Source organism: Apostichopus japonicus, chromosome 2 (assembly GCF_037975245.1).
Source record: "Apostichopus japonicus isolate 1M-3 chromosome 2, ASM3797524v1, whole genome shotgun sequence".
In the NCBI taxonomy this organism is placed as follows: Eukaryota; Metazoa; Echinodermata; class Holothuroidea; order Aspidochirotida; family Stichopodidae; genus Apostichopus; species Apostichopus japonicus.
The window spans coordinates 14,176,720-14,203,020 of NC_092562.1; the positions used below are offsets into that span (position 1 = coordinate 14,176,720).

General features: G+C 36.8%; 2 protein-coding genes across 6 annotated transcripts in view; one reads left to right on the forward strand and one right to left on the reverse strand.

The window, feature by feature from the left end:
• Positions 1-83: 83 nt before the first annotated feature.
• On the forward strand, positions 84-21,032 carry LOC139979089 (uncharacterized). The gene is made up of 12 exons (XM_071989756.1): positions 84-258; positions 3,407-3,592; positions 8,069-8,243; positions 8,794-8,933; positions 10,217-10,579; positions 12,492-12,623; positions 13,859-14,185; positions 15,222-15,497; positions 16,862-16,990; positions 17,941-18,090; positions 18,308-18,406; positions 20,385-21,032. Exons 1-11 carry the CDS (start codon positions 201-203, stop codon positions 18,385-18,387), a joined length of 2,016 nt encoding a protein of 671 aa, XP_071845857.1. The 5' UTR covers positions 84-200; the 3' UTR covers positions 18,388-18,406; positions 20,385-21,032.
• A 143-nt stretch (positions 21,033-21,175) lies between these two features.
• The window catches only part of LOC139979015 (uncharacterized), a 43,379-nt gene continuing 38,253 nt past the window's right edge, over positions 21,176-26,301 (reverse strand). For all 5 annotated transcript variants that reach the window (XM_071989660.1, XM_071989665.1, XM_071989656.1 and 2 more), the window contains 3 exons: positions 24,626-26,163; positions 23,770-23,908; positions 21,176-23,311 (listed from right to left, as the gene is read on the reverse strand). In XM_071989660.1, coding sequence (XP_071845761.1) covers positions 23,091-23,311; positions 23,770-23,908; positions 24,626-26,163 — 1,898 coding nt within the window. In that variant the 3' untranslated portion in view covers positions 21,176-23,090. The remainder of the gene's footprint in view (positions 23,312-23,769; positions 23,909-24,625; positions 26,164-26,301) is intronic.

Below are 26,301 nucleotides of genomic sequence, written 5' to 3' on the forward strand. Positions count from 1 at the left end.
ATACTATAGGACCTCCCCATGATTAGGTTTGCGTTTTTCATTGGCTAGATAGAGGAATATATGAAAGCTTATAAATGTTGCAATGTGATTTTGTAATCTGATTCCAGGAGTGAATATCAAACCCTTCTTACCCAGTGCATATGTATAACTTGTAAATTTGATAGCAGCGGTACATCACATCCAACCGGAATACATTTACCATGGCCGCGTTGAGGCTTGCCGTGGTCTTCGTAGCTGCTTTCATGTTTGTAGCAAATGGTATGTTAACGTCAAATATGTTTCAATTGTCTGCAGGCCTATATAATTATTCATAATACTAATAATCATTTTTCAGTTGTTAAAATGGAACCAGTCTGGCAGAAATATATCTATACTACGTGGTTTTGAAAGGTACTTCTCTGACGAATATAGCATTGGTGCGCCATATGGGATTTGATGAAGTGAACCCACTAGTTTCATGGCGTTGTATAGTATGTACAGTTAATACTTAGCGAGCCTTGTATATACGTAAGTGCTATGCTTTATTTCACTTTTCATTGGATATTGAAGGCTGGGCGGACTGTCAGAAACCCAACTGCCGGGATTAAAAAAGAAAAAAAAAAACAAATTGGAGTGAAACACAAACAATCATATCTACACATGCAGTTTCTATATGGACGACAAGACATCTTATGAAGATGCATTCTTGTCTCAATATACGTGTCACTGGATGATCAGAAATTATGATTAACGTCTCTCATTTATTTTGGTTTTGAATATGTTTTGAGTGAGAAATCGTATTTGAAAACAAAATAAAAATAGCGCCCACATTATTCTTCCACTCTTTGAATTTATTTTTTTTTTTTATAGGAAATCATGAAAGGGCAATTCCTTTGAATTAAAAAATCTTGAAAGCGTTAATTCTTCCTTTGTTTAATTCTTATTACCTGCTAACTCTTCCCTCACCAGAAGAAAGTTTTATTAGAAAGATTGATTCTTTGTTTTTTTTAAATTTTATTTGGAAAACCAAGCCTGACCGTGAGTAGGAAACAAATTGTTCGTAATTATTCAGATGGTGAGCTTAGAATGGTCGATATTTCGACACATGTATTAGCTCTTAAAACAACTTGCGTGACACGTTTATTAAGGAATAGGAATTCTAACTTTGCATTTTTTTATCTTGAAAGTTGTCATCTTTCAGTTGATGATTTCTTTACAAATGTTGGATATCTATGTTGAATTAATGCATAAAAAGGTGACTAATCCTTTCTGGAAAGATGTATTCCAGTCAGCCTTTTGTTTCTTTCATTTTAAGCCATCCATTAAACAATGATAATTTAATTCTTAGCAAGCCAATTTGTAACAATAGCTCTATTTTGGTTGATAAATAAGCCTGTATGCTATCGCCACAAGATTCATGGAGGAATTATTTTTATCAATGATTTGATTAATGAGAAAGGTTCTTTCTATAATTTTGACCTCTTTGTTAAAAAAACTTTCTGTTGCGTGTAACTTTTTTTGAATATTACGGTATAATTGCTGCAATAAGATCCTCGTGGAACGTTTTTTTTTTAATACAGATCATAAGCTTGATAATCCAGTAAATAGTTTTGTTAATATCACACTTTGTGACCGTAGCTTGTGCTGTAAGTCTGTTTGTGATAAAATGTTGAACTCGACAGACTTTAATCATAAATCTTTTTCAAACCGGGTGTGAGACCCTGAGTGTTTTAGAGGATTCTTGGTCTGTATATTGCTCAGTTCCATTTCTTTGCACAAACGACGTACAGCTAATGTGGTTTTAATATAGAATACTTCACAGGGCCATCCCTACTAATAAATACCTTAATATTATAAATGTCATCTATAGATAAGAGTCTTTGAGCTTTTTGTGGCATTGACACGGAAACAATCCAACATATGTTTTATGATTGTAGTTTTGTTAGAATGATTTGAAAGTATTTACATTATCGGTTTGAAAACGCGGGAATTAAGATAGAATTGAAGATTACGTACGAGTTAAATTTAATAATAATTTTAGTAAAGTATTATATGTTTCATTCAAAACTGATGAAGAAATGCCATCAGTTCGTTCCTTACTAGATTATTTAAAATATTATTTTGAACTTAACCTTTATATTTTTAAGCAGAATATGAAAGTAAATATTTGGGAGAGATATTGGCAGCCGTGATCTAATCTATTAGGTTTTGAAATATTATTATTACTATTAATAGGAGTATCACAGTAATTTGTACTTTGCCGATGGGGCTGAAACAGTTTTCTTGGTGTTAAATAATTTAAGTTTAATCTTGTATTTGTCTGTATGTATATGTCATGAGATTTTTTTTTTTAAATTTCAATGTAAAAAAAAAAATCAAACAAAACATTGTAGGCTATATATGAAGCGAGGCATGCATTTCTTCTTCTTTTTTGGCGTTAATTCATATATTTATGCACAACTATATCACTATATTCTTCTAGAGAGTATCCATTTTGACATAGAAACTAAACGTGAAAATAGCCTAATGTTTGGTTTTTGACTTATTTATGTCATCTCATATATAGCCTAAGCCAAGATTGACAATCCCATTTCCAAAATAGCATAACAACTTTAGCAAACTTAGGCCATTTTTTTTTTCCTTCTGAAATTGTCTTCGCGAGATTTTAGCCATAATATGCACATGCGCTCAGTCATCACATGAACATCAAACATGAATATCGGACGGAAGATGACTCGACTCATTAAGGTCGTCGTCCAACATTTTGCGATAGTATAGGCAACAAGAGCCACGGCCTTTTATAACTGTCAGCACCCGTGCCCCGTTGTAGACTACTGACGAACAGTTGCGGGAAACGTTGTATGCATGTTCCATTTCCCCCTCGGAGACTGACGCGGCTTAAAATCTTACCACGTGACGGCGATCGATTTTACTATGTGACGGCGATCGCTCTACCCCGTGACGGTGATCGATTTTACCATGTGACGGCGCGGATCTATTGAGTCAGACAATGTCGCCGGCTTTTCAATTTTCTTAACTAACAAAAGTTTGAAAGAGGAGCGACTATTTCACCTTTTTTTTTTTTTGGGGGGGGGGGGGGATAAAGTCAAAGAAGATGAAAGCAGTGTCGCACACGTTGGATGTGATTTGTACCTTTAATAAACATTCGCGTATACATATATATCATGACGGAAAATCCACTGGAAACCTGACATCAATAAAACACACAATAGGGGCGATCAAACTAAGGTTAAAATTGCCTTATAGTTCCGCCTGGTGAATGCCATATTGATGGTCATAATACCAGTTATTATACACTGTATAACGGCCCGGAATGTCCGTTCAGACGCAACCCTTAATTGATCTAGTTTACTTAATCTTTAATTTCTCCTTAATTAATCTTTCTCTTCTCTACCATATACCGCAGCTCAAGAGATATTCTACGACATTGGTTCACAGCTGGAAGCGCTTAACCTTCCCGGTGTCACTATACCGAATACGATCGGCTCTGCAACTGAACGAAAATCATGCTATGACGGGACAGAGTTTTACTATACCATTGGTGACAGCATTTATGATAGTACAGAAACACTAATCGTCGTTGCCCCCGCTTGTAAGTTTGATTTAACTGATTCATATAGTTACTTTTCATGTTTGTTATATAATTTGTAAATAAATAAATTATTTTATGTTATTTAACAAGGGAATATAAAATTGGGAACTCTGAGTCTTTCCTCGCACTATCGCTTGGAAATAGAGCAATGTTATTAAAAGAATATATACGAAGGTGTGTGTTGTTTTGTTGGTTGAAATGCACTCAGTGTGTATCGAATATGTTACAATGAAGCTGCCCTACCTGGTAACTTGTGATCACTCGGTACCTAGATTATATATTCTTTATATTGTAATAACAGCAAGCCGGAACCGGGGAGTTGGATGGGTAATCGTTGGGGTGTGGGGGGGGCAGAGGGTACGTGTACACTCCATACACTTTTCAACCACATGCAACCATTTCAGTGACTAATTAGGGTGATTGCATGCATTTCCTGTTGAGGGAGAAGTAGCTGCCATATCGCTTATATTGATGGTTGGCTTGAACGACCCGACGGGGCCTCATCGCCTCCTTTATGAAAATAATAAAAACAAATAAAACAACCTGTACCAAATTCTAAACAGTCTCGGGGAATGCGTTTAACACACGTTATCATAATTGACTTCTTAGAGATTACAACAACAACAAAAATAAAAGAGTGGCCAAAATGACATTGCCAGTCACCGCAACGAAAAGTTTCATACATTGTGAACATAATAACTGGTTGAAATCAACTGTAACCTTCCTCAATTGGACATCGAGCAAGCTCGGGCGGATATCATGTTTTGTTAGTTTTCTTAGTCCAGAAAACAAATACAAAGTACGATACCGTCCTATATATGTAAGGATGGGTACCCCCCCCCCCTTACCCGCACCCCAGTAAAATATTTGTATAACACATTTAAAACTCAGTATCCTTCTTCTTTGACGACTGCACGTTAAAGTGCAACTTTAAAGATAGACGGTAAAACACGCCCCAATACATATGGTATTTACATGCATTTGAGAAATCTACGCACGAGTTGCTAATGTCTCTGGTTGGCTCAAATTTCCATCGAAAATTTGTAAAATGCACTTACAAGAAGTAGGTCGTTGTGACCTTGTTTACAAAGTATACGATTTTGCTTTTCTTAACACGTCTGGTCACGCTTTACGCCCCGTGCACTGAACCATGTATAAAACGGTACTGGCCAACTTTTCATTGCGTTTCTCAGTGTCAACCGTTTTAACTCCTTCGCTCCAGGTTGCCACGTCATATCAGTGTTCCTTGGGGGAAAATATTTACACATTGTAATTACTTAAAATCTGTTCATTTTTGTCAATAAGGACCCAAGTATTGACAGATAGGTATTGAAATGAGGTTTTAATTTTTATAATTTTTTTTCTATAATTGAGCTAATTAGATATGTAAATATGCAAATGAGGTTATGATACATAAACTGTACTTTAGTTTTGGCCCATTTGATATTATTTTGATAAAATCTGCTGGACTTTTGATAGATTGATGAGTTCAAGACATGTTTTTTTATAAGTAAAATATAATTTGATGTTTGAATGTGAGGAATATGACTGATTCCTCCCCCCCCCCCCCCCCCCTCCAAACTACTTGACCTACATGTATTATGTAATACAATGGTAGTCAAGCGTAACGGTAAGTCGTATATACCTATTGCGCTATGACAGTACATGTATACACAATACATACAGTGTGCAACTGTGCATGACAGTGTGGCTTACCATATCAGGATTTCATCGTCAGAATCTTCTTCCTCCAACGGCTGGATGGTCAAATTGCCGATAAAAAGAAGGTCTAACGCCTCTTTTTTAGTATTTAGCCATTATAAATTGTGCTAAATAGTTACCGTTTCAATTACGTGAGTGGTAGCCTTGACTACACGCTACACGAACGTTTCAACTGTGGTTGACCGAAATTCTATTCCATAAAAATGCTCAAGTTGAATTGCTAAGGATTACTCACAAAGTGGAGGCGCTATTGCTAAATTGTTTCTATGTAGCCCTACGTTTCAGTGTGGCGCTTCTGGAGAGCTAAATATCTACTCTGTAGGGTGAGGCATTCTGGAGAAATACTTTCGGAAAAAGATCAGTGTTTTGGCCCTAACTTAGACCGAAAAAACGTAATTTTTGACATATTTTCTCCAAATATAGAGCCATCTCTCTACATATGCCTGTGAGGCTCCTGATTTGATTCCTTGTATGTCTTAGCTAGTTGTATGAGATAGGGTCAGTTGACTTGACATTTTTCACTGTTCTCAAATTTGTTTTTGAAAAAAAGGTCAAAACGATCGGTTTTTTGAATGTAAACAAATATGAAGACAAAAAAAAAAGTCCATGTGACCCCCTCGGAAAAATGTTGTTTATTGATGTCTTATGTGCAAAATAAAGCTATGGGAAGCCCTCTAGTGTATTCCTATCTCGAGTAATGATTTTCTAAACACAAGGTTTTCAGTGGATCACATTTGGACCACCTGGGACGAGCCGGCAGTTTTTTGTTTTTTTTTGTGCCTTACACAATTCGTGAAGTGTCCTTAACTGACGACATGTGAGCATTTCTGGTGAGATAATATTCGAGTTAACTTTAATTAACGGACGACTTAAGTCACGGAATTTAAGTTTGGCGGAAGATTTGTCAACCGTCATTATACACCACTATCAGCACAGTTAGTTGTGAGTCATATGCTATATGCAAATCTCAATTCTGAATAACAAGAACTGAAGAAGGAAAAAAAATGAATTCTTTAAATAATCTGAGGCTCATCACATAGAGTGTTAAAATGTCACCCGAGGGTAGTGCTCTATAGGAAAATATTTACGTGAGGAAATAATAAAACTATGGATTCCCTAATTAAACAATTAAATTATGGAACAATTAAACCGTTAAAGAGGAATCGACCTCATCGTCAATTTTGGCTTAAAACACCATTTCAAGTTTTCATATTGCAAAAGTGATTATCTTGAAAGATGGAATCGTTATAGAAACAGTGTTGCATGAACACCCCCCCCCCCCCCTTAGACTATAATAATAAAAGACCAGCATTCTGTAAAAGCCGTCCTGCGACGTCCGTTAGTTTATGTTTCCATCAAAATTCCAACACAGAATGCAAAGGGCTTCTTCTTTTTTTAATAATTCTATGATGTAATGATATCTGCTGTCAAACGCTGTCTGCCTTACTTAGATTCTTCTGGGTATTGAGAGTTGTCAGTGTTTACGAGACTTAAACCTTTTCGATAAATGGCACTAGCATATTATGATGGGGATGGATTTTTGCAACGGAAACATTTTCTAACGATGGTTAGAATGAAGTTCTAAGAGAAAGTTACTATGTAGTATGTAAAGTGAAACTGTCAAATTACTTTGATAGGTCATTTGAAATTTCATCTTTTTCTCAAATTTGTCTCAGTATATCGCTATATTCTTGCCAAGACTAATTATCTATAGCACAACCGGGAGTGTGCATCCCTATAGTTACATGGTACCTGTTAATTTCAATACATGTGCGCCTAACTATATATGGTGTAGTATATACAGAAATAAGCTGAAGGTACTTGCCATAGGTATGCACTTTTATGCACAATTATAAATTTAAAACTTCACAGTGTCATTCCCTGTATCAAGACTGTGACTGTGTTGTCATCGACCACAATTTGCATATTCATAGTGCAGTTGCTAGGTGATTTAGATGCTTACGTTTGCACATAATATTAGGTTGTTAGAAATATTGCATTTGATATGAATACATGTGTAAAGTGCGTGAAAACTGTTGTTGTTTGTGCAACAATTAAGTGGCAGTTTTTTTGTTTTCATTGTTACCGCAAATGCACAAAATTATACTATTTAAAATGAACTAACGGCGTGATAATTACATCTTTTGTAGTCGTAGATTTCCCTTCAATTACGGAGTTACAGATTTGCCTTTTCACGATATTCATTAGCCTCTGATGGCAATGGGGGTATTAACGATTACTGAAATAACAGTAGGAACAACTCAAGTCAATACATGATGAAAAGGGTCGCTTAAAAAACATCGCACCGTTTCTCACAAACCGCCGCTCTATAAAAACGTCTTAGCGCATACGGCCTGGCTGCTTGCCAGTACCCTATTGTAAACATACAACTAATTTCTTTTAAAAGTGTAATTAGTCCTTTATTGCGATAAATAAAAACACATCTAATCCAGTGGTTCTATGCGAAGGTCGGGATTGACTTGAACAGATGTATGGTCCACAGATATAGAGGGTTATATACATATGGTTATAGGGATATATATTATAGGGTTATTATGATAATAGGGTTATAGGATTATAAGGATCATATATGGTCCACAGATTATATGGTTGTGAGGAACACTTTAAGAACCACACTGAGGATGCGATATAAACGTTCGACTCGAATCTGCAAATAAGATGGTCACATGTCACACATACACACAAAATGGTAGTAAAACTTATTCTTTTTTTTCTTTTCTTTTTTCCTTCTAGATATCGACTCACTGGCCTGTGGCTGCAACGTGCTCGCTTATTCGTACGTAACAGGCACATTCCCGGATTTCACTACATCTGTTCGTATCTTATCGGCTAACGGGGTGACTGTCCAACAGGACATAGGGAATGTACTTCCGGTTGCATTGGATATATCTCGCTCAACTGATAAAAGGTACTGCAAATATTTCTTCCATGTTGGGTTTTAAAGCGGTATTCCGATGGCAGATAGCGTAACACGTATCATAATATTATCACAATATTTCACACTGCTAGTTGAAAACCGAATTACAATTTAATTTGTTCCTAACTCGAGATATCAATGACAGAATGTTATCTACTTTGATTAACTAATCCTTCAACTACCCTGGGTAGTTGGGTCACGGTAAAGGGGGGGGGTGGGTGGGAGGGGGGGTCTGTGATGTCATCTAGGACAAATCATCCTCGAGGCCTTACTTATATGATTGATAATTGGTTGACAAACAAAGAAACAGAGAAACAGAAAAAGATAGATATTTTCAGCTGATGTTCCCTTATGACATCAAACATCCTGCTGTTGCCAACTGCATTAAAACAGCAAAAAAAAAAACATTTGAAAATTCATATCTGCGCAATGCAAAATGCTATCAGAACGTGATAAACATTTCCAACAATCTTGCCACTGAAACAATAAAATTCAGCCACCAGAAAATCATTGTAATTTAGTTGTATTCTTTGCGTGATAGATACTTGATTGTGGTAGCTCGAGAACTACTGACCATCTATGACGCCGACGATCTAGCCGGAAGTCCTGTCTTTGAAGGAGTACTTACTCTACCTGGAATTCCTATGTGCGTTGCAGGCTATGTGAGGAACAACATTCCCGGTAAGTAATATTGCTTTAGTGACCTTTTCCATGCGCGTAGCCAGGGGGGCGAAGGGGCCAGCCGCCCCCCCCCCCCTTTAGCATATTCTTTTTTAATTTTGTAATGTTTTTATGATATCGCTAGTAATTTCAAAGGAGAAAATGCTAAGATGCAACTTACAGGGCCTGGGAAGTGCCATTTCCGGCGATCTGGGAGGCATTTTCAGCCAAAATTTTCTTGTACGCGTCGCGCCAACACATGGTGGCGCTACGCTTAGATAGTTAGCAATGCCGTATCTACGGTTCTGATAGTTTGCCTACATTTTCGCCCCTCCCTTGGCAAATTCCTGGCTACGCGCATGACCTTTTCAAAGGAGATTTTCAAGTAACTATACAGAAAAAATAAAGGAATTCCGTCGAACAAAGTTTGCAATTTTCAGTTGGGTTATAAATATCCAAATGTTAAATTATAGAAATACTCAGGTTGCAGACTATATGAAACATAAAGGATTGCAATGTTCTTCTGTTTTCTACTGTTGGTTGAAATCCCCTTCTCAATATCTTTGTCCGGGCTACTTTTACACTGAATGTAACATATGTTTTCTATATAGCTAAAACCTCCCTTACAATAGGATATGGCGGACCACAATGTCAGGCGGTCTGTAACGCCATCATGCTTCACTTTCCTATTGCAATCATCCATGTGGTTGATTTATCCTTTAAATGTTTGTACATTTGAATTAGTGTTTGCTTACCTGTTAATGTTCTCGGCATTTGAGAATTTCCTCAAAATATAATAAATATTAGTTTCTTTTGTGAGTAAATTATTTACAAAACGACAAATCAATTTTATGATCTAATCATGACATAATTCCGCATTCTGTTGTTGACAGATATATTCACAGTGATGTCATACGCTTGGTTAAAATTCATTATCTCCGTCACAAAAAAAAATGTTATGAACATTTTGTTTTGATATAATGATGCAAGACTTTTAGTAGGGCATCGAGTTCAGCAACTTGAATACCATTTTTGTCTTCACACTCATTGACACGAAAATAGGGGGCAATGAAGGACCCAAATTTGGCCGGCCCTTTCGTCGAATTATCATTCAAACTTGAATGCTTGATTGGTGTGTTAATTATTGTTCGTATTAATGGTTGATAGGGGAGAAACCTAACCCCAACTCTAATTTTGACAAGAGTTATCCTATTTGCAGTGGAAGTTGTTACTTTCCCCCTCTCCGGTTGATAGCAAGTGAGATGACCAACTAAATCTTGTGTTTTTCCGTCTCTTTTTGGAAGGTGTTGACATCTTTGTAACCTATGGCGCTGCAACTACACAGCAGGTTGTCAGTTGGGATGGTTCGTCACCCACCGTGACGACGACGGCGGACATCTCCGTGTACCTTGCGGGTCGATTTGGGCCTGAAATAGAAAACGTATATTGTGTCGATGTTGCGGACGATGAGGTTTATTTCCTTATCAGCGCCAACGGAATAGACTATGAGCTTTCACGCTATCCTATTGCACCTTGGGTGGCGGGAACCCAATCATTAAGAGACGGTGTCATCATAGCGGCGTCGGGTGCTAACGGTGCTTTGGAAAGTGACGTAAATGGGCTAACCGTCTGCGATACGATCTGCCAAGGTGCAAGGACAACATGCAGTGAGTTGACCTGGAGTTAATGTTAAACGTTCAAGCGTAACGTTACAGGATGGTCTTATTTTATATACCATAGGCCTAGTCCTAAATACTTGAGGGTAGTGATGTTTCCATTTGATATTCCTGTTTTCAAGATATTCAAAGTATGGACAGTCTCTAGGAAAGATCTTTCTTGGTAAAATTGACGACGAGGTCAACTTCTCGGTGCACGCCTGCACAATGGTGATATTAATCAATTGTTTTATGAAAAATTCTTATAACTCAACTAAAGCATGTTCTTGTGAATTCATATGTAAACATATCACCCGTGAGGACATTCAACAACACTTGTGCTTGACAAATTTGAGCTGAATTTTAAATATGTCATTTAATTTAAGGCCTTAAAAGTTTTCTTTATTTAACTATTGAACTCTGTGTTGCATTTGAGGAACTGATATAATACTCTGTGTGCGTTAGACTAACTAGACTTTCCGCTTCCATTGATGAGCCACATGCTTTTTTCTTCTTCTTTTTTGTTTGGTTTTTATAAACGTTCATTTCTAAACAAGTAAAATTAGTAGAGAACTACAACCTGGACCAAACCTAGCGTTCTCCCAAACAAATATATAATGTATATCAAAGTTAATGTTCTGCTTTAGTCTTTAAAGGCGGCAGGGATGCGAGAGAGTGGCACAAACGTCGAGGGATAAAGTGAGACGAATTGCTTTGATTTCTGATTCGCAACACCACCCCGATACTTCCATACAAAAGACATCCTCTCTGTATTTTTCATTTTTATTTATTTTTTTTTCAAAACATCAGGGCACCCATCGATTACAAAAATAGAAACACAATACTTTGCTTTATCTAACAAGGACGCAAATGGGCACTTTTGAAGTTTTTTTTTTTTTCACAAATCTGGATGATTAGTATTTTCTGTTAAAGTAATTTGCTTCCTGTCGCCCTATGCCCTGTGTATCAGTTTGTTGAAATTACATGAAGTAGCAGCAATATATATATATATATATATATATATATATACTGATCACCAAACAACGCGAAAGCATTGTGTTTGAAAACATTTGCAAAAAAGGGTGTGTTTTGCTGAACAATTTGCTTCATGTTAAAAAAAAAACGAAACCCTTACCGTTATGTCACTTCATAACAGAATTACACACCATACGGTACTACACTCGTGTGGCCCGGTCCCAGTTAAATAAGGACGTAAGGACGTAAAATGGCTGCAAAGGGGCTGATGCAGTTTAAATTTGTATTAAAGTGTATAGCTTGTGTTCTAAAGGAAAGGTTACGAGGGGACTGATTTAAAAAAAAAAAATAGGTTTACTTTAGTTGACAGAGATATCATATACCTGAAACTACGTCCAGTAATTGGTTATTTTGCACCGCACTCGGTGTGGACAGTCGAGACGTCTCCGTTGACTCAGTCCCATCCTTCTCATAGCATGTCGGTCACTGACAATACCGATAGCTAACAAGGAATAGAATAAGGTTGGAACTATAGCAAAGATCAGATAGCTGAATATTTGCTTTTCTTGTCAGGAACCATTCGTCGAGTTAAAATGTTTCTGAAAAAAAATAGTAAAGTATAGTATCTCAGAAAGATTGATTACTATTCCGAACTATGCTGGTCGGCATAAACTAGTCAGTCTGGTCTGTAAACTGCCAGCTCTTCACAGTGATGTGGACATTATTTAGCATGACCATTGAAGCGACTTACACTTGAAGAGACTTACACTTGAAGAGACTTACACTTGAAGAGGAATTGGGTACGTTTACTATAGGTATTTAGCCCCATTCTTCCATAACCGCAGTATATACTAAATATATGATTGTCGTATAATGATAATTTGGATGTGTTACAAAACCATAGAGTTTGTAGCCTCGGTATTGAACAGCTTTCTTTATTTAAATTTAGATAACAACTGCGCATGCGGGGCGGATTTATGCGGTTTCTGTTATGGTGAGGGCGATGGCACATGCCAATGCACAGACAGCTTCGATCCAAGATGTACGTACGCCGATCTTACTTTGGCCAACACGTGTTTTGGTAAGCATTTTCTGAATCTTAAAAAAATAAAAACAGTTATCATTTGTCTACTGCGTTCATCATGCATTATTTTTTGGTTTTGTTGGTCTTATTCCAGTGGGACATTGGCTCTCGCGTTTGTTTTGATTGTGTTCCCTTTGTTTCATCCTTTCAGGGTGTAGGGAACTTGCAGTTGATGCCCATCAGGAAGGATGGGCATATTTCATTTTATATAAAATGTTGTTGTTGTTGTTGTTGCACCTGAAGAAAAAAAAAACAGGGGAATGGGAGGGGGGAGGGGGAGGTACAGATTGTTCCTCATTATTTTATAATAAAAGAAAAAACACTTGCAGACCAGAAAAGACAAGACAAAACAAAACATACTGTCTGATCAGTGAAAATCATGTATAGTCTGACCTTTAAGAGGTTTGAAAAAAAAAGCTAACAGATACGACATCGAACTCAACTAAATGTGCTGTATCAATCACTCTGCGCATGTGCGTGTCAGGTAATTGGGTTCTGGACATACTACCAACGAAGTCATCTACTATTACATTTACACTACAGTTTATGCAATATAATGACAATTTCAATTGATCTGCGTAAAATATATACCTCTCCCTATGTATAGTCACATATCGGAACGATATCGTTGACTGCATTCATTTAAGAGACCATACTCCATGAATTAAAAAAGATTAAAGCAAACAGCGGAAAAATTGCAGTTTCTTGTATAATGTCATATTGTTATATTTTTAGAAGTCTTGGCTCACGCAGCCTTTAAGGTAGCATACTCTCCACATAATTGCTCTGTTAACGTACTCACTAAATCGTCATAGCAATGTGGTTTCTAATTCCTTGTAGAACTTGTGTCATTATAACTAAACCAAACTCCTGACTGGATAGCTGACAGGTTGATCATTCGTGGCCTCTCCATTGGCCGTATCATGTCCTTATATAGATCTTTAGCCATGAGAACCCTCCCCATCTTAAACTAACCCTTCCTGTCACCTTTTTGGTAACTGCTCCCCAACTAAACGTGTCTCTTTGAGAAACTATACCACTATCCCCACCCAGCTATACCAACCTTCACCACAACTACAGTTGAATCGGCAATACCACATGATGTGGTATACGTTGTATCTCTTTTTCATTCGATATTTCACTAGCTTATATACACTGCATTATTTGAGATCTTAATATGACTTTGCACTAGCAACGTATGTCACCACTGTACCCTTCTCTATCAACAACAGATGCTGTTCCACTTCTTGATGGCTATTGTATGGTGCTGAATCCCGTGGCACAACGTCGAAGTGGCGGGCCAATAATGGTGTTGGGAGTGTCAACCATTGATGCGACTATTATTGTGGATAGATTAGCAGCAACAGGAAGATGGACTCAGTTACCTATCAGTGACCCGGTATCATTTAATTCAGGGGGTTCACTATTTGCCGGCGGTTTTTCGGCCGATGTACCGAATGTTGGAAGAGGAAGGCGTTTCGGTGTTTACAACGTGGATGTTTCCCCCGTTGACGGCTCGAACCCGGTGATGATACCGTGTATAGCAACCGAAAACAGTGGTATGTGAAAAGGGAATACGAAATTGCTCTTGCTCAGTGTAGCTATAAGGAATTTACCAGATGTTACAAAACAACATCGTGTGTTTGTGTTTGAAATTGAGCTCGGCAACTTACACAGAACGGCGAGTACCTTGCTAATTAGATTCAAAATAGAAGCAAGATGTAACCATTACGTAAGTTAGATATTGGGCCGAAAACAAAGTAGTCCTAAATGAGACAAAACTATAGCTTATACGTTTGTACGGTACCTCCCATAAAAAAAGCTATTAAAAGGCGATTTTTTTTTTTTATACAAAATATCTTCGCATGATTTGGTAATAAATTGTTCGTTATATATTTGAGATACAAATTGAAAATGCTATAACACTAGGCAGAGTTTGTTATTTTATAAATGAATAAAAACTGACGCAGAACGAACATTTGAAAATGGAATCAATTCGATTGCTAAGTCGAAATTAAGACCGTTCGAGCCGAAATTTCCACTCATATTCATACTTTTCGAAAAGTTGGTTGAAGATGAAAAATCTAAATTTCAGTTTTAAATTCCTTACTGGCCCTCCGTAGAGATTAATGATGAATGGCTCATTTGTTTTCTCACTCGCAAAGAGCAAAAAAAAGGAGATAAGTTAGTAGCTACTGTAGGCTACGTCATTTTAGAATCTAATTAAATCAAAACTTTAGAAATGACACAAGGAGGGGAAACTCAAAAAAAAAGGTGCATTCTAAGTCAACATTTGTACCATACATTATGTCTAAAACCAAACCAACGTTAGGCTGCGAATAACTCTACTTTCATTTATTTCATGTGTATATAGAAGTTATTCGTATACATCAGGAGTCCAACTATATATTGCAGTAATATGACGTACAAGTCAGAAAGATGGAACATTTAAAATAAAAGACAAAATGTAGCTATAAGGGTTCCATCATTCTTTTCTTTTCTTCTGTTTTCCCTTTTTTGTGTGTTTGCTGCCACCTATAATAACCTTCCACACCCCCCCCCCTTTCTTCCTCCTTTTAATTCTTCAATCCAAAGGGTTTACCAACGCACTACACACTGTGACTGTAAGCCAAGGGGAAACTGCAGTACTACGAACTATTTTCGGTAGAATGCGTCTGAATAGATTTCTAGGAGAGTTAAGATGGAGGCGTATTCAACTCGGAACTACGAATCATGTAGATATCCCAGAATGCAACGGGCAACTATCCTGCAGTAGGTCACCATCACAGCTTGTTGAGGGAATTTATGAATGTTACCGAGTAGGACGAAGCCTTCGAACATGGCATCCCTTGTTTTATCTCTTTGTTCGAGGTAAATCAAAATTTTACGAGTATTTTCATTACTTTCCAACTTTCATATTTATCTTGAGAACTTACGAAATTTCTTTCTTTTTTTCTTTGCTTTTTGTTGTTGTTGTTGTTGTTGTTGTTGGAGCTTCGATTAAAGAGGATCTAAGCGTCCTAGCGATGTTTCAATGCAGTTCCTACATAGATTGTATAGAAGGGTTGAAATTACCAGTTTTTATCATTAGTGAACTTGAATCAAACAGGTCTTTATCGTTTTATAGTTTGTACGTCGTTTCTTTCAGCTAGGAACGGATAAAAGTAGATGGTCTGTGACGTCATCACGCCAAATGCTTTATCAAAAGTTTTGTTGTTTTTTTTTTTCATTTTATCATCTTCGTGTGGATGGCTCCTGGAATATTTAATATGTTACTGTGGTGAAAAAAAGATGACTTTCCTCAGCGAATAAGCGAGTTACATATGATAAAGAAAAGACAATTACATTTTCAGCTGAATTGTCATGTGTTACCGAATAAAATGTACAAAATATCCCCATTTTTTTTGGGGGGGGGGAGGAGGGGCGGGTGGAGGTGGAGGTGGGGGAGGGAGGTTAAATCTTAGCCATCTAGAAATGCTATGGGGATGAACTTTTGACCAGAAGATGCAGAAAGCTTCCAACAATTGTGTTAAAGTGTTCAGCTTCAGCCAATTGAAAATCCGATGACATTACCGACATTCAATAACGTCTCACGGTGCATTTTTACATGAAGCTCGTATTGAAAAAAAACGATCGTTGTGAACAATTATGTTTCCATTTTAATTTATTTATATACAGTGTGGACCTTGTTCTCGCGTATGACTGTTATTGCTTGAAATGATATAGATCTGAACAATGCATTACAAATTGATCAATCGCTACCCAAGGGTGTTTCTGTTGTTCATATGCAGTTAAAAAGGACATGTTACTTAAAATTAATAAAACCATAGATTAACATTAACAGCTTGCTTGCACCAACTTCGCCATCAAGTTAGGCTGAGGGAGCCCTCCAGAGAGTTGTAATAAATTGAAGTTCGTATATCTTGAAAAATAGAAGCACCATGGAAATATTTTGAACACGCATCATTAAATTTAGCAATAAAGTTGGTCTTGTATTTTTTGTTTTTTTCTTTTATACTGGCTCATGTCGTAAGCCTTGTTTATGAAGGAAATCTAGAATCACGAATTCTACAAAGAAAAGGAGGGAACCTCAGCCCCGTTGACTATAGTTCATTTTCATTGTTTTTTATCATTTAACTGATGTAAGTTAAAATTGATGTAGAGATTTTGGTCTCCTTTTAGTATTGTAATCAAAACTCTTGTTTACATATGATCTTTTCACCCCTTCTTCACAGGATGCGGACCTTTAAATTCTGGCCCACAATGTACGGGGGTGTGTCCAGCTTGTGTCAATGGCATTTGTGATGACCTGACTGGTTTTTGCAATTGTTACCCAGGATTCATGGGAGACTTATGCGATATCCGTAAGCCTATTTAAAGCATTTATTTGTCTCCGCCCAAAAGCAAAATGCTCTAACTCCGATCCCACATTATATAGCGTTCAGCTAGGGGCAGATGCAGGATTTTAGAAGAGCAAAAAAAAAAAAGGGAAAAGAAAGGAACGTGGGGTGTATATGTTTGAATTTGTTTGGAGTCTTTTTAAACCTTAATTTGTCTCCGCTCAAAAGCAAAATGCTCTAACTCCGATCCCACTTTATATAGCGTTCAGGGACAGATGCAGGATTTTAGAATAACAAAAAAAAAGGAAAAGAAAGGAACGTGGGTGTATGTGTTTGAATTTGTTTGGAGTAGGGGTCACCCCTCCTACACCTGCTGACGATAGGGGGTTGTATAGGTATAAAGGGCAAATTTCCAAGATCTCCTCGACTGACATAGGTAAAGTATAGCTGGAACCGTCATGGGGGGGGGGGGGGGCGGGGGGGCGTGAGAGACAAATGTAGTATGATTATAAACACGAGAAGCTGTGGCCCATGAGCATTGAAGCCGACTCCTATATGATTCATTGCATGTAAACTATTTTGAGCGGCTTAAAATCTCAGGCTGGATCACAGAAATTGGTCTGTGTTGTCATAAAGGCTATACTCGCTCATAATTATATCTTCTTATCGATTTATGTTTGAATCCGGTATATGCATTTGAATAGTTGAATTGTCATATGTACTATTACGCTGCACTTATTGACCTAAATATTGCAGATGATTATTTTTAGCATTTTCATTTAACAATCAAGTTCATTTTTTTTAAATCCATGATTGTGTTTTTTTTTTTTTTTTTGGTAATCTTCAGGTTGTTAACACCATGCTCACACATTGAATTTTTTTGTTGTTAAAAAGCAAACATCCTTATACGTGATTATTGATTCGTTTCTTCTTTTTTTTTAATACATGAAATCATTGATTTCTCTTCCTTTTAGCATGTAACGCTGGAGAACTCGGACGAACTTGCTCATTTACCTGCAATGACATCTTTGCTGGGAGCAATTGCAACAATGTTCAAATCTGTGCACCAGGCAAAGTTGGGTGTAGATGCTATCCAGGTCTACAGCCTCCCGAGTGTCAATCAAGTAAGTCTGAAAATACGATACGATTTGGAAATATATAGGAGTGGGGAGAGGATATGCGGTATACAACTCACCATGAATGATAAATATTAATGACTTCAGAAAGCACATTGCAATGAGTTGCAACTAATGTGATTATATCCAGATTAACCTTCTAGTGCTGTAATTTACCATAATATGGTAATTGTTTATTGAACGTTTTATTTTGCTTTTGCAACAGTTTGTGCGACAGGCACTTGGGGATCCAACTGCGAAAACACATGCGCAGTTAGCCCCTGTGACCCACGAACAGGCCCCTAATTGGATGGGCTGATGAAAGGTAAGCTTAAGACATTATACGCATATGTGTATAGCTGCTTGAAAGGCCCATGTTGAATTCGCAAAGACGGCTTACTATGTATCTAGTTAGCAGTCGTGTCGATGAATAACTAGAAAGCAATCATATTTAAGATGACATCATTGCCTATCTTGAAAAGTCATCGAGTAGTGACAGTAGTGTCCGCGTAGAAACTTCTGATTGTGTTCAAATGTCTGCATAACAAGAGCCCAATCTATCTCTCTAATTTGTTTCAACTTCGGCCGATATTGACATGATCACTCCGCTCTAATAGAATTCATCGCAGGTGTTGCTCATGCCTAGGTTTGTGGCTCAAGAACGTTTCTCATATAAAGTTCCTTACTTTGTGGATTTCACATCCAGAACAGGTTAAAAATGTGCAAGACTGTGAATGGTTTCAAATCGGTTCTCAAGACGCATCTTCTTCTTTTTTTACAAAAATGTATATTTAGATGTATAAAAATGTAGATTTAATAGTTTAGGATCAGTCCCAATTAGAGGGTGGCGGAGACGCAAAACCAAAAAAAGATCTAAATAAAAATATCAAATGGTGCACTCTGAGGCATATTTAGACTATTTAGAATAATTAAGTAATACATGCGAATTAAGTAATACATGTATTACATTCAGTAATACATAATTAAGTAATACATATTATTATTACTATGTAATAATAATAATTATAATAATTATTATTATTATTTTTATTATAATTATTAAATGTTTATAATTTTTGTTATTATTATTAATAATGGTCCTGGACCACCCTATGAACTTCTTCATTTTGCATTGTAAATATTATCTGTATATCTGTAAGCAGAATGAAACTCTTCCTTCAGTTAATGACTTTTATTATAGAATGAAGTTTGTTATGAAGGTTGAGTCTTGTATAAATTCGAAAAATGGTTGTACAAAGAAAGCAAAGACAAGATTCAGTATGTTGAAAGATCTGTTTAATCATATCCCCGCAATATTAGGGAACTGATATTTTACATACGATTCCACAATTATATATTGAAACCTACCTATGTATCTCTACGATATACAAGACATGTAATGTACTTGCTTTTATGAGAAAGATACAAATATAATATGGATGAAAAAAAAGACTTACATGACGCAAATCGCGATGTCAACACATATCTTCTTTCACATGATGCTGTACACTTAAAGTTATAAAGTGGTTACTCATTAATAACAAATATGCTAGATATGCTACTAATATGACCACTTTTAGAGTATCTGTTTAACACAAGTTACATTTTGCTTATTATTTGATTATAATTGTATATATGTATAACTTTTGGTATTTAATAATACTAATAGTTATAATAATAATAATAATAAAAATTATAAACATTCAATAATTATAATAAAAATAATAATAAAAATAATAATAATAATTATTATTATAATAATATGTAACATATTAATATTTGTGTATGCATGTATATATACATATATTTGAATGTATATATATTTAGGTATGAATTTACATATATGTGTATATCTATGTATTTATGTATGTGTACTGGTATTTATATGTTCACATATATTTATAAAAGAAGCGAGGGGGGAAAATACTCAGTTCGGAAACATTTTTCTCATTATGTAAATAGTTCCTTTGCAACATTGAGCTGACATAACAATGTAGTAATCAGAATTGTAAATAATGTAAAAATTGTAATTTTAATAATAATTTAAACAAGTGTGTACCATATGTTAAGATACCTTTGAATAAATGAGGTGGAAAAAAATGCGAATGCGAGATACAAAAAAATTGGGGGGGGGTGCACCGGTGGCAGGGGTCTAACTCTTCCCCAGCTGAATTTAAAACAATTTAATCCATGAAAGAAGCTTAGAATTCAGTTCATGATGAGGGATTAAAATTTAAAAAAAAATATTTCACGCAAATACAAATTCTTTTCCCTTTTATTGTTTTCCGTTTTTCCTTTTACAGATGGACCGAATTTTAAAAGGAACGAAATAGACCTCGACTATGACTGATAAAAAAAAACATTTTTTTATCAGATTTTACTTTAAATAGCTTTCATTTTATTAGCAGTAGCACAACAATGTTATGTTTTTAAATTTTCGATTTACTACTCAATAATTTTACAGGTTGACCGAACATTAAAAGGAACGAAATAGACCTCGAATATGACTGATAAAAAAGGAACATTTTTAATCAGATTTTACTTTAAATAACTTTCTTTTCATTAGCAGTAGCACAACAACGTTATGTTTTTAAATTTTCGATTTACTACTCAATAATTTCAATATTTTAAGCAACGTTTTTATATAATCGGTTTGGAACTAACTATAGTATGCTTTAGAGAATTCAACTTTGGTGTGCAATGAGCACGGTTACTTTTTACTCCAAGAACGTTTTCTTTTCAAAGACCTGGCAGATTTTGGAAGAATTTCTTAGGATCAGTTACCTGTTTAACTCCTACAACATGAACTTGCGCACAATATTGAAATGTCTAGTAGAGCAAGTGTACATACAGCAAAGACAGGAGAAAAAAGTTTCAATATTTTTTGGTGGAGGGAATTTTCCATCTTTATTTTTTTTTCAATAATCAATACAGCAAAGCAAAAATATAAATTAGCGTTGCTTTTCTTTCAGTAGTTTTGTCTCATTTAGTGTATATAATATCCTCTAATTTCTGTAAACCGGAGTGATGGTAGGATGGGGAAGCACTATTTCTGTGGCATAATCTCGAGGTCTATGACGACCTTTATGAGAGTGAATATATAAGAGAATGGGCGTCAATCCTAGGAGGGGGGGGGGGGGGCAGGGAGCACATTTCCCCACATTTTTTAGATAGGAGGACACAAGATCAAATGCCCCCTCCCCTACTTGTGCACATTTTTAAAACACTTACCTATACATACTTGGTCATAATTTGTTAAAACTCGTCTATTCCTCTCTATGTAAAATTCTTAAAGATCGCGAGTTCAGGCATTCGACAGGAGTTTTGTGATTTCTGTACATGAATGATGGATTTGTACCACATGCGCTGTCCAAAATGGATCTTTTGGCTATGCTGAAAGCACGCGATACGCGTTCCATCTAACACATACAATATGCATACGCAGTGACTGAGTGAAATGCCTACAACATCGTTCTGATGTATTCTGTTGCAAAGTAGCTGTAGCAGTGATTTGAAAATGCTAAGTTTGAAACATTTTATTTTGTTTTAAGGCTCATTTGGGTGGTAGAACTTAGCTGTAGCATGTGCAGTGAGCCTACTGGCGAACGTGGTGCCAAAGTGTTGGCCCAATATGGTGCGCTTGGGATCGCCCATCCCCGACCAACTGGATAGCTATTGATAATGAGGCCTGAATCAATGACCACTACCTTCCATTGTCACGGGGCAATCAGTGCAAACGGTTATTTTCCGGAACGTGGCAACATCAAAGTCACGAAATACCGGAATACCCGACATGAATTTAGAAGGGGAAAGGGAGGAGAGGGGAGGGAGTGGGGTTGATGCATGGTCAAAGCAAGAAAGAAATTATAAAGAAATTCCTATTCTACGTTGGCTTAAATGGGACATAGGGAAAAAAGGGCTCATCAAATCTCAAAATGTGGCCTTTTTATCTCAAAGGTTTTGCTTTTAACCCAAAGTTTTCTAAGGCACCGGCGTTAACCACTGAGCTAACAATCAACACTCCGCGTATTTACGACTGTAAATAAAAAGAACGTGAATCAAAATGTCGCGAGTGCTGGATGCGGTAATGCGCTTCCTGTGAAAGGTTTATGTTATTTATTTATCATCCAGGCAAGGAAACGCTTCGGACCTCGAACATGTCTGTTTCCGATAGGTGCCTTAGTCTTTGACTGGTTCATAGTCTCTTTCGATTTCTATTATAATGTTTTGCTTTACAGTACAAACCAAAACGTCCATACAGAACTGAAAGAATAACTTGTTAGGTTTCGCATAACAAATAATTCTGATTAACCTCATACTGCAGCTTACATTGAAATCATATTTCAAATACAATTCATTCGATCCAAGTATATATACAATGGGGTCAAAGTTCACAGTAAGTTATATACACATGTGCTAAATGTAGGGAAAGTCAACTTCCACCAAACATGTTAAAATCTAAACACATATATCACAACAGAAGAGCAATCTGCAGCCTGCAGTGCGATTGCTTTTCAGTAATATATCCTGAAATCCATGATCCAAAATTGTAATCCCAGGCAATCACGATGAAGTCGTAAACAATATTTCTATTCCACATTGCGGTCCTTGAATTGGCAGCCTATATTCCGTTCTTGTCATTGTTATAGACACATCCCATCCGATAGTTTTGGTCAAACGTGAACCGCTTATCCGTCCTTGTATTCGTTTTTTATTACGTCCAGGCAAGATTAATGTATATATGTCGTCCAGTTACAGAGTTGTTGACAATTGACAATTAATAATCATGGACCTTAAATATGAATCTAAGATACTGACTTCGGTCAGCCTGCGGCTTGATAAGCCAATGATGGCTTCTTTGCGAGTTCCTGCTTGCAGGATGATCTAAAATACATACATAAATTATCGTGCATTACTATCGTTCTCCGACGATGAACGTCATCAGAAGCAGCAGAACAAGACCGTGGCCAGCTCTCCCTCTTCTTCCCACAGAGCAAGATGACATGGTGTCATTCCACGGAATGATATCGACGCCGTGGTGACCATAAGAGAGCGGAGTCTTCCGTTTCTCCTTGGTCACCTTGGTCACCGTTTATCAAAAGATGATGACGATTTACATGAAAGTTGTTATTCCTTTCAGGAATGGGTTCGTATTCTGGTGACCGGATAAGACATCTTCGGCCTCTTATGTACACGAAGATTACTTTTGCAAGTTTCAGCAATGGTTTTCCTACGGAAGAAAATCAAGAATAATATACTTTTCAGTTTAAGGAGTGATTGGAACTATTGATCGGAATGCCAAAACCCCAACCCACCCCACCCCCCCCCCAAAAAGTTATGATCATACAACAAGAACTACAAGTACGAAATGTGTATAATCACAATCTTAAGTTTGATTCATCTAACTTATGGAGCTCGCCGTTGATTTAGCATGGTAGAAGATTTACAACAATGAGCTAAACTTGTTGCAATATGTAAAATTTTGCTACTTAACCTTACAACAGATCTACACATGAATTAACAAGATGCACTTGTACAAAGGAAATACAATCCATTGACTAACTTGATAAGTATTCTATTCTTAATATTAACCACGTGTAGTCACAGCTGTATTTTGTGGTTGGTATTTGTAATGGTCACCATAGAAAATTGTACATTTTGGTCACGGCAGCTCTTCAATTAACTCACCGAAAGTAACACCGAGGACAACGATATTGAGAAAAATCAATATAAATGTCATTGCTCCTTTCACAAACAGGGAATCTGTTTCATAAGCCGGTACAGCAACCATTAACATGTTGAGGAAGATTGCCAACAAAGAAACAAGCTGAAGAAGATTTGTAAAAAAAAAATAATAATAAATAATGGGTGGATGGATGTTTGCATAATGTTATCATGGTTCAGGCAATTGACATACAAACTAAGGATTGCAGGGCTCGAGTCCAGGCCAGATATGACATTTTGTTCTTTTAACAATGCACTTTATCTCCATTACCTCTCCACACTGGTGTTTAAATGGCGATCAACGAGGTACCTGCGTGCGCCGGTTTGTGGTTGCACAATAATGGGAAGTCCCTCAGCGGTCACGTAAATGTAGCGCACTGCTGGATTGTACATGCTTTTTTTTTGACAAATTACCAATGACCATGGTTAACCGTAGCAAAGTCGTGTGACAAGGCCTTGCCTTGATACAAGACTGTAAACCTTGAGTTTAAATTTGTAACTTTAACTTTATGATATCTGAGATCATTGAAAAAGTTTGCAATCTGTCTTTTGCTTCCACCTTTTAACATCATAATGCATGTCAATAATTTCATAATATAGAATGAAATAATATTCTAGCTAAACAATGACTTTACTTTAAGAAAAATTAGTTATGAAAGTTATAAAATGTTATCATTCAATTTGTTTATCAAGTTTATTACAAGAAAAGAAATATAAATACCTCCTTCATGAGAAATAGCATTCAAGTGCAGAATGTCTTATAACTAACTTATAGAGGTACATGGACAATTCACAAGTTGAAATTGATATCAATGTGTACCTGGAGTTGTTGCTCAAACTTATCCTTCATCGGTGAAAATGATGCATGAAGAGTAAGGAAGATAACGGCGAGGAATATCGTGATGAAGATAGAAAGAGAGCTGCCCCATCCGAACAGAATGACAATGCATGTCTGTGAAACTTTTCTTGTAATTTCTACAATTTCCCAGTACCAAAACCGATCTTTGTAGTTCTCGTTGAGAAATCGTAACCATTTTGGATGCAATGATGATGACCTTGTAGAATCTTCAACACTTGAATCTTTACGATATTTCCACAAAAGATAAAATAATAATCCAGGAAAAGCTACAATGTATAGCGAAAATATGTAAGCAGCAATTTCGAATTTGCGATGGGTGTTTGTGTTACAATTTATGGAAAGGTCAGATCGCAGGAGGCTAACGTTGGGCAACATAGATTCGTCTAATGTAAACGTCTGGCATGCGGGTCTGTACAATGTAATGATAGAATTACAAGTAGATGGATACGTGATAAACAAGCCCAAAAGAGTTGCAAATAGCAATATATCTTGTTTGATGATAACAGCTTGACGCAATCTTTGTGAACGAGAATTCGAAGAGTCCCCTTGGAAAAACTCTGCACGTATTAGTCTTAAACAAACTGCCATAGCTGGGACTAATGCAACACTAACAGTCACAATAATTCCTATGAGAAACTCGGAATATGCATTTAAAGATACACTAGGAACGAAGCAGCTGGGTTTTATGAAAAGGGTAGATATGTTAAACTGCAAGAGATCTAACCAATCAGACAGTTGTTTAAAGACCTCGGGCCAATAAAGGACATCTAACGAGTCCCAAAATTCTCCCATCACTTGATAGAAACCAAGAACTATTTTCCCTCTTGCAAGCGCAACGTCAACAATTGAACGAGCTTCCTCGTGTCGTTTACGTCTGTACGTGTAGACTACGTAAAAGCAACAGCCGGTAAGTAGGAGCAACCCTACTGCCACTTCTAAAAGGAAGACCCATGTCTGAGGACATTCATGGCAAAAGTTCAGGACTGGGAAGTACTTCTCAGCGCATTCCGTACACATAAATCCTGTGTAGCCTTTAAGACAATTCCCTTCAACGGTATCGTTCTTGTTATCACATTTAAATGTTTGGCGACATGGGTGTACATAAGCTAGAGAACCGGAAAAGGACGCTGTGGTTTCATCATAAGAATCATCAAATTTCTGTAGATTTTCAATGTACAACCTGTACTCTGTAATGTTTGATGACGTCCAGTCCCAGTAGTATCCGGGTTCTATGGTAACGAAGTCGTTTTCACATCTCAGTCCTGCTTGTGGACAGAGTTCACAACCACCGAATCGATCTCTTCGAAAGTAGTTATGCATACAGAAACATGCTCGATACCCAGCGTGTCGACTCTTGTTGGTACCCTCCGGGCAAACCGCACAATTTAGAGGGCTGACGCCTCCTCCTTTGGCAACGAATGTTCCATTGTTGCAGTTATTGCAAGCGATAACGTTCGGTAACCGTTGATATTGGCCGACTTCGTCCTGGTAGAAACCACCTGAGAGAAGAAACGTCCGTTGAGTGAAGTCTTAAGTATGTGACTCTAACATCTATGCAAGTGATATTATTTCAAATGAAAATGACAGCAATTGATTTCAAAAACCAATAAAAAGCGAAGTCAATAAGAAGCGGAAGG

Coding starts and splice junctions, on each gene's coding strand:
- LOC139979089 (XM_071989756.1), top strand. CDS start 201: ATGGCCGCGTTGAGGCTTGCCGTGGTCTTCGTAGCTGCTTTCATGTTT. Junction 259..3,406: donor TTTCATGTTTGTAGCAAATG/GTATGTTAACGT, acceptor CATATACCGCAG/CTCAAGAGATATTCTACGAC. Junction 14,186..15,221: donor TATAGCAACCGAAAACAGTG/GTATGTGAAAAG, acceptor TTCAATCCAAAG/GGTTTACCAACGCACTACAC.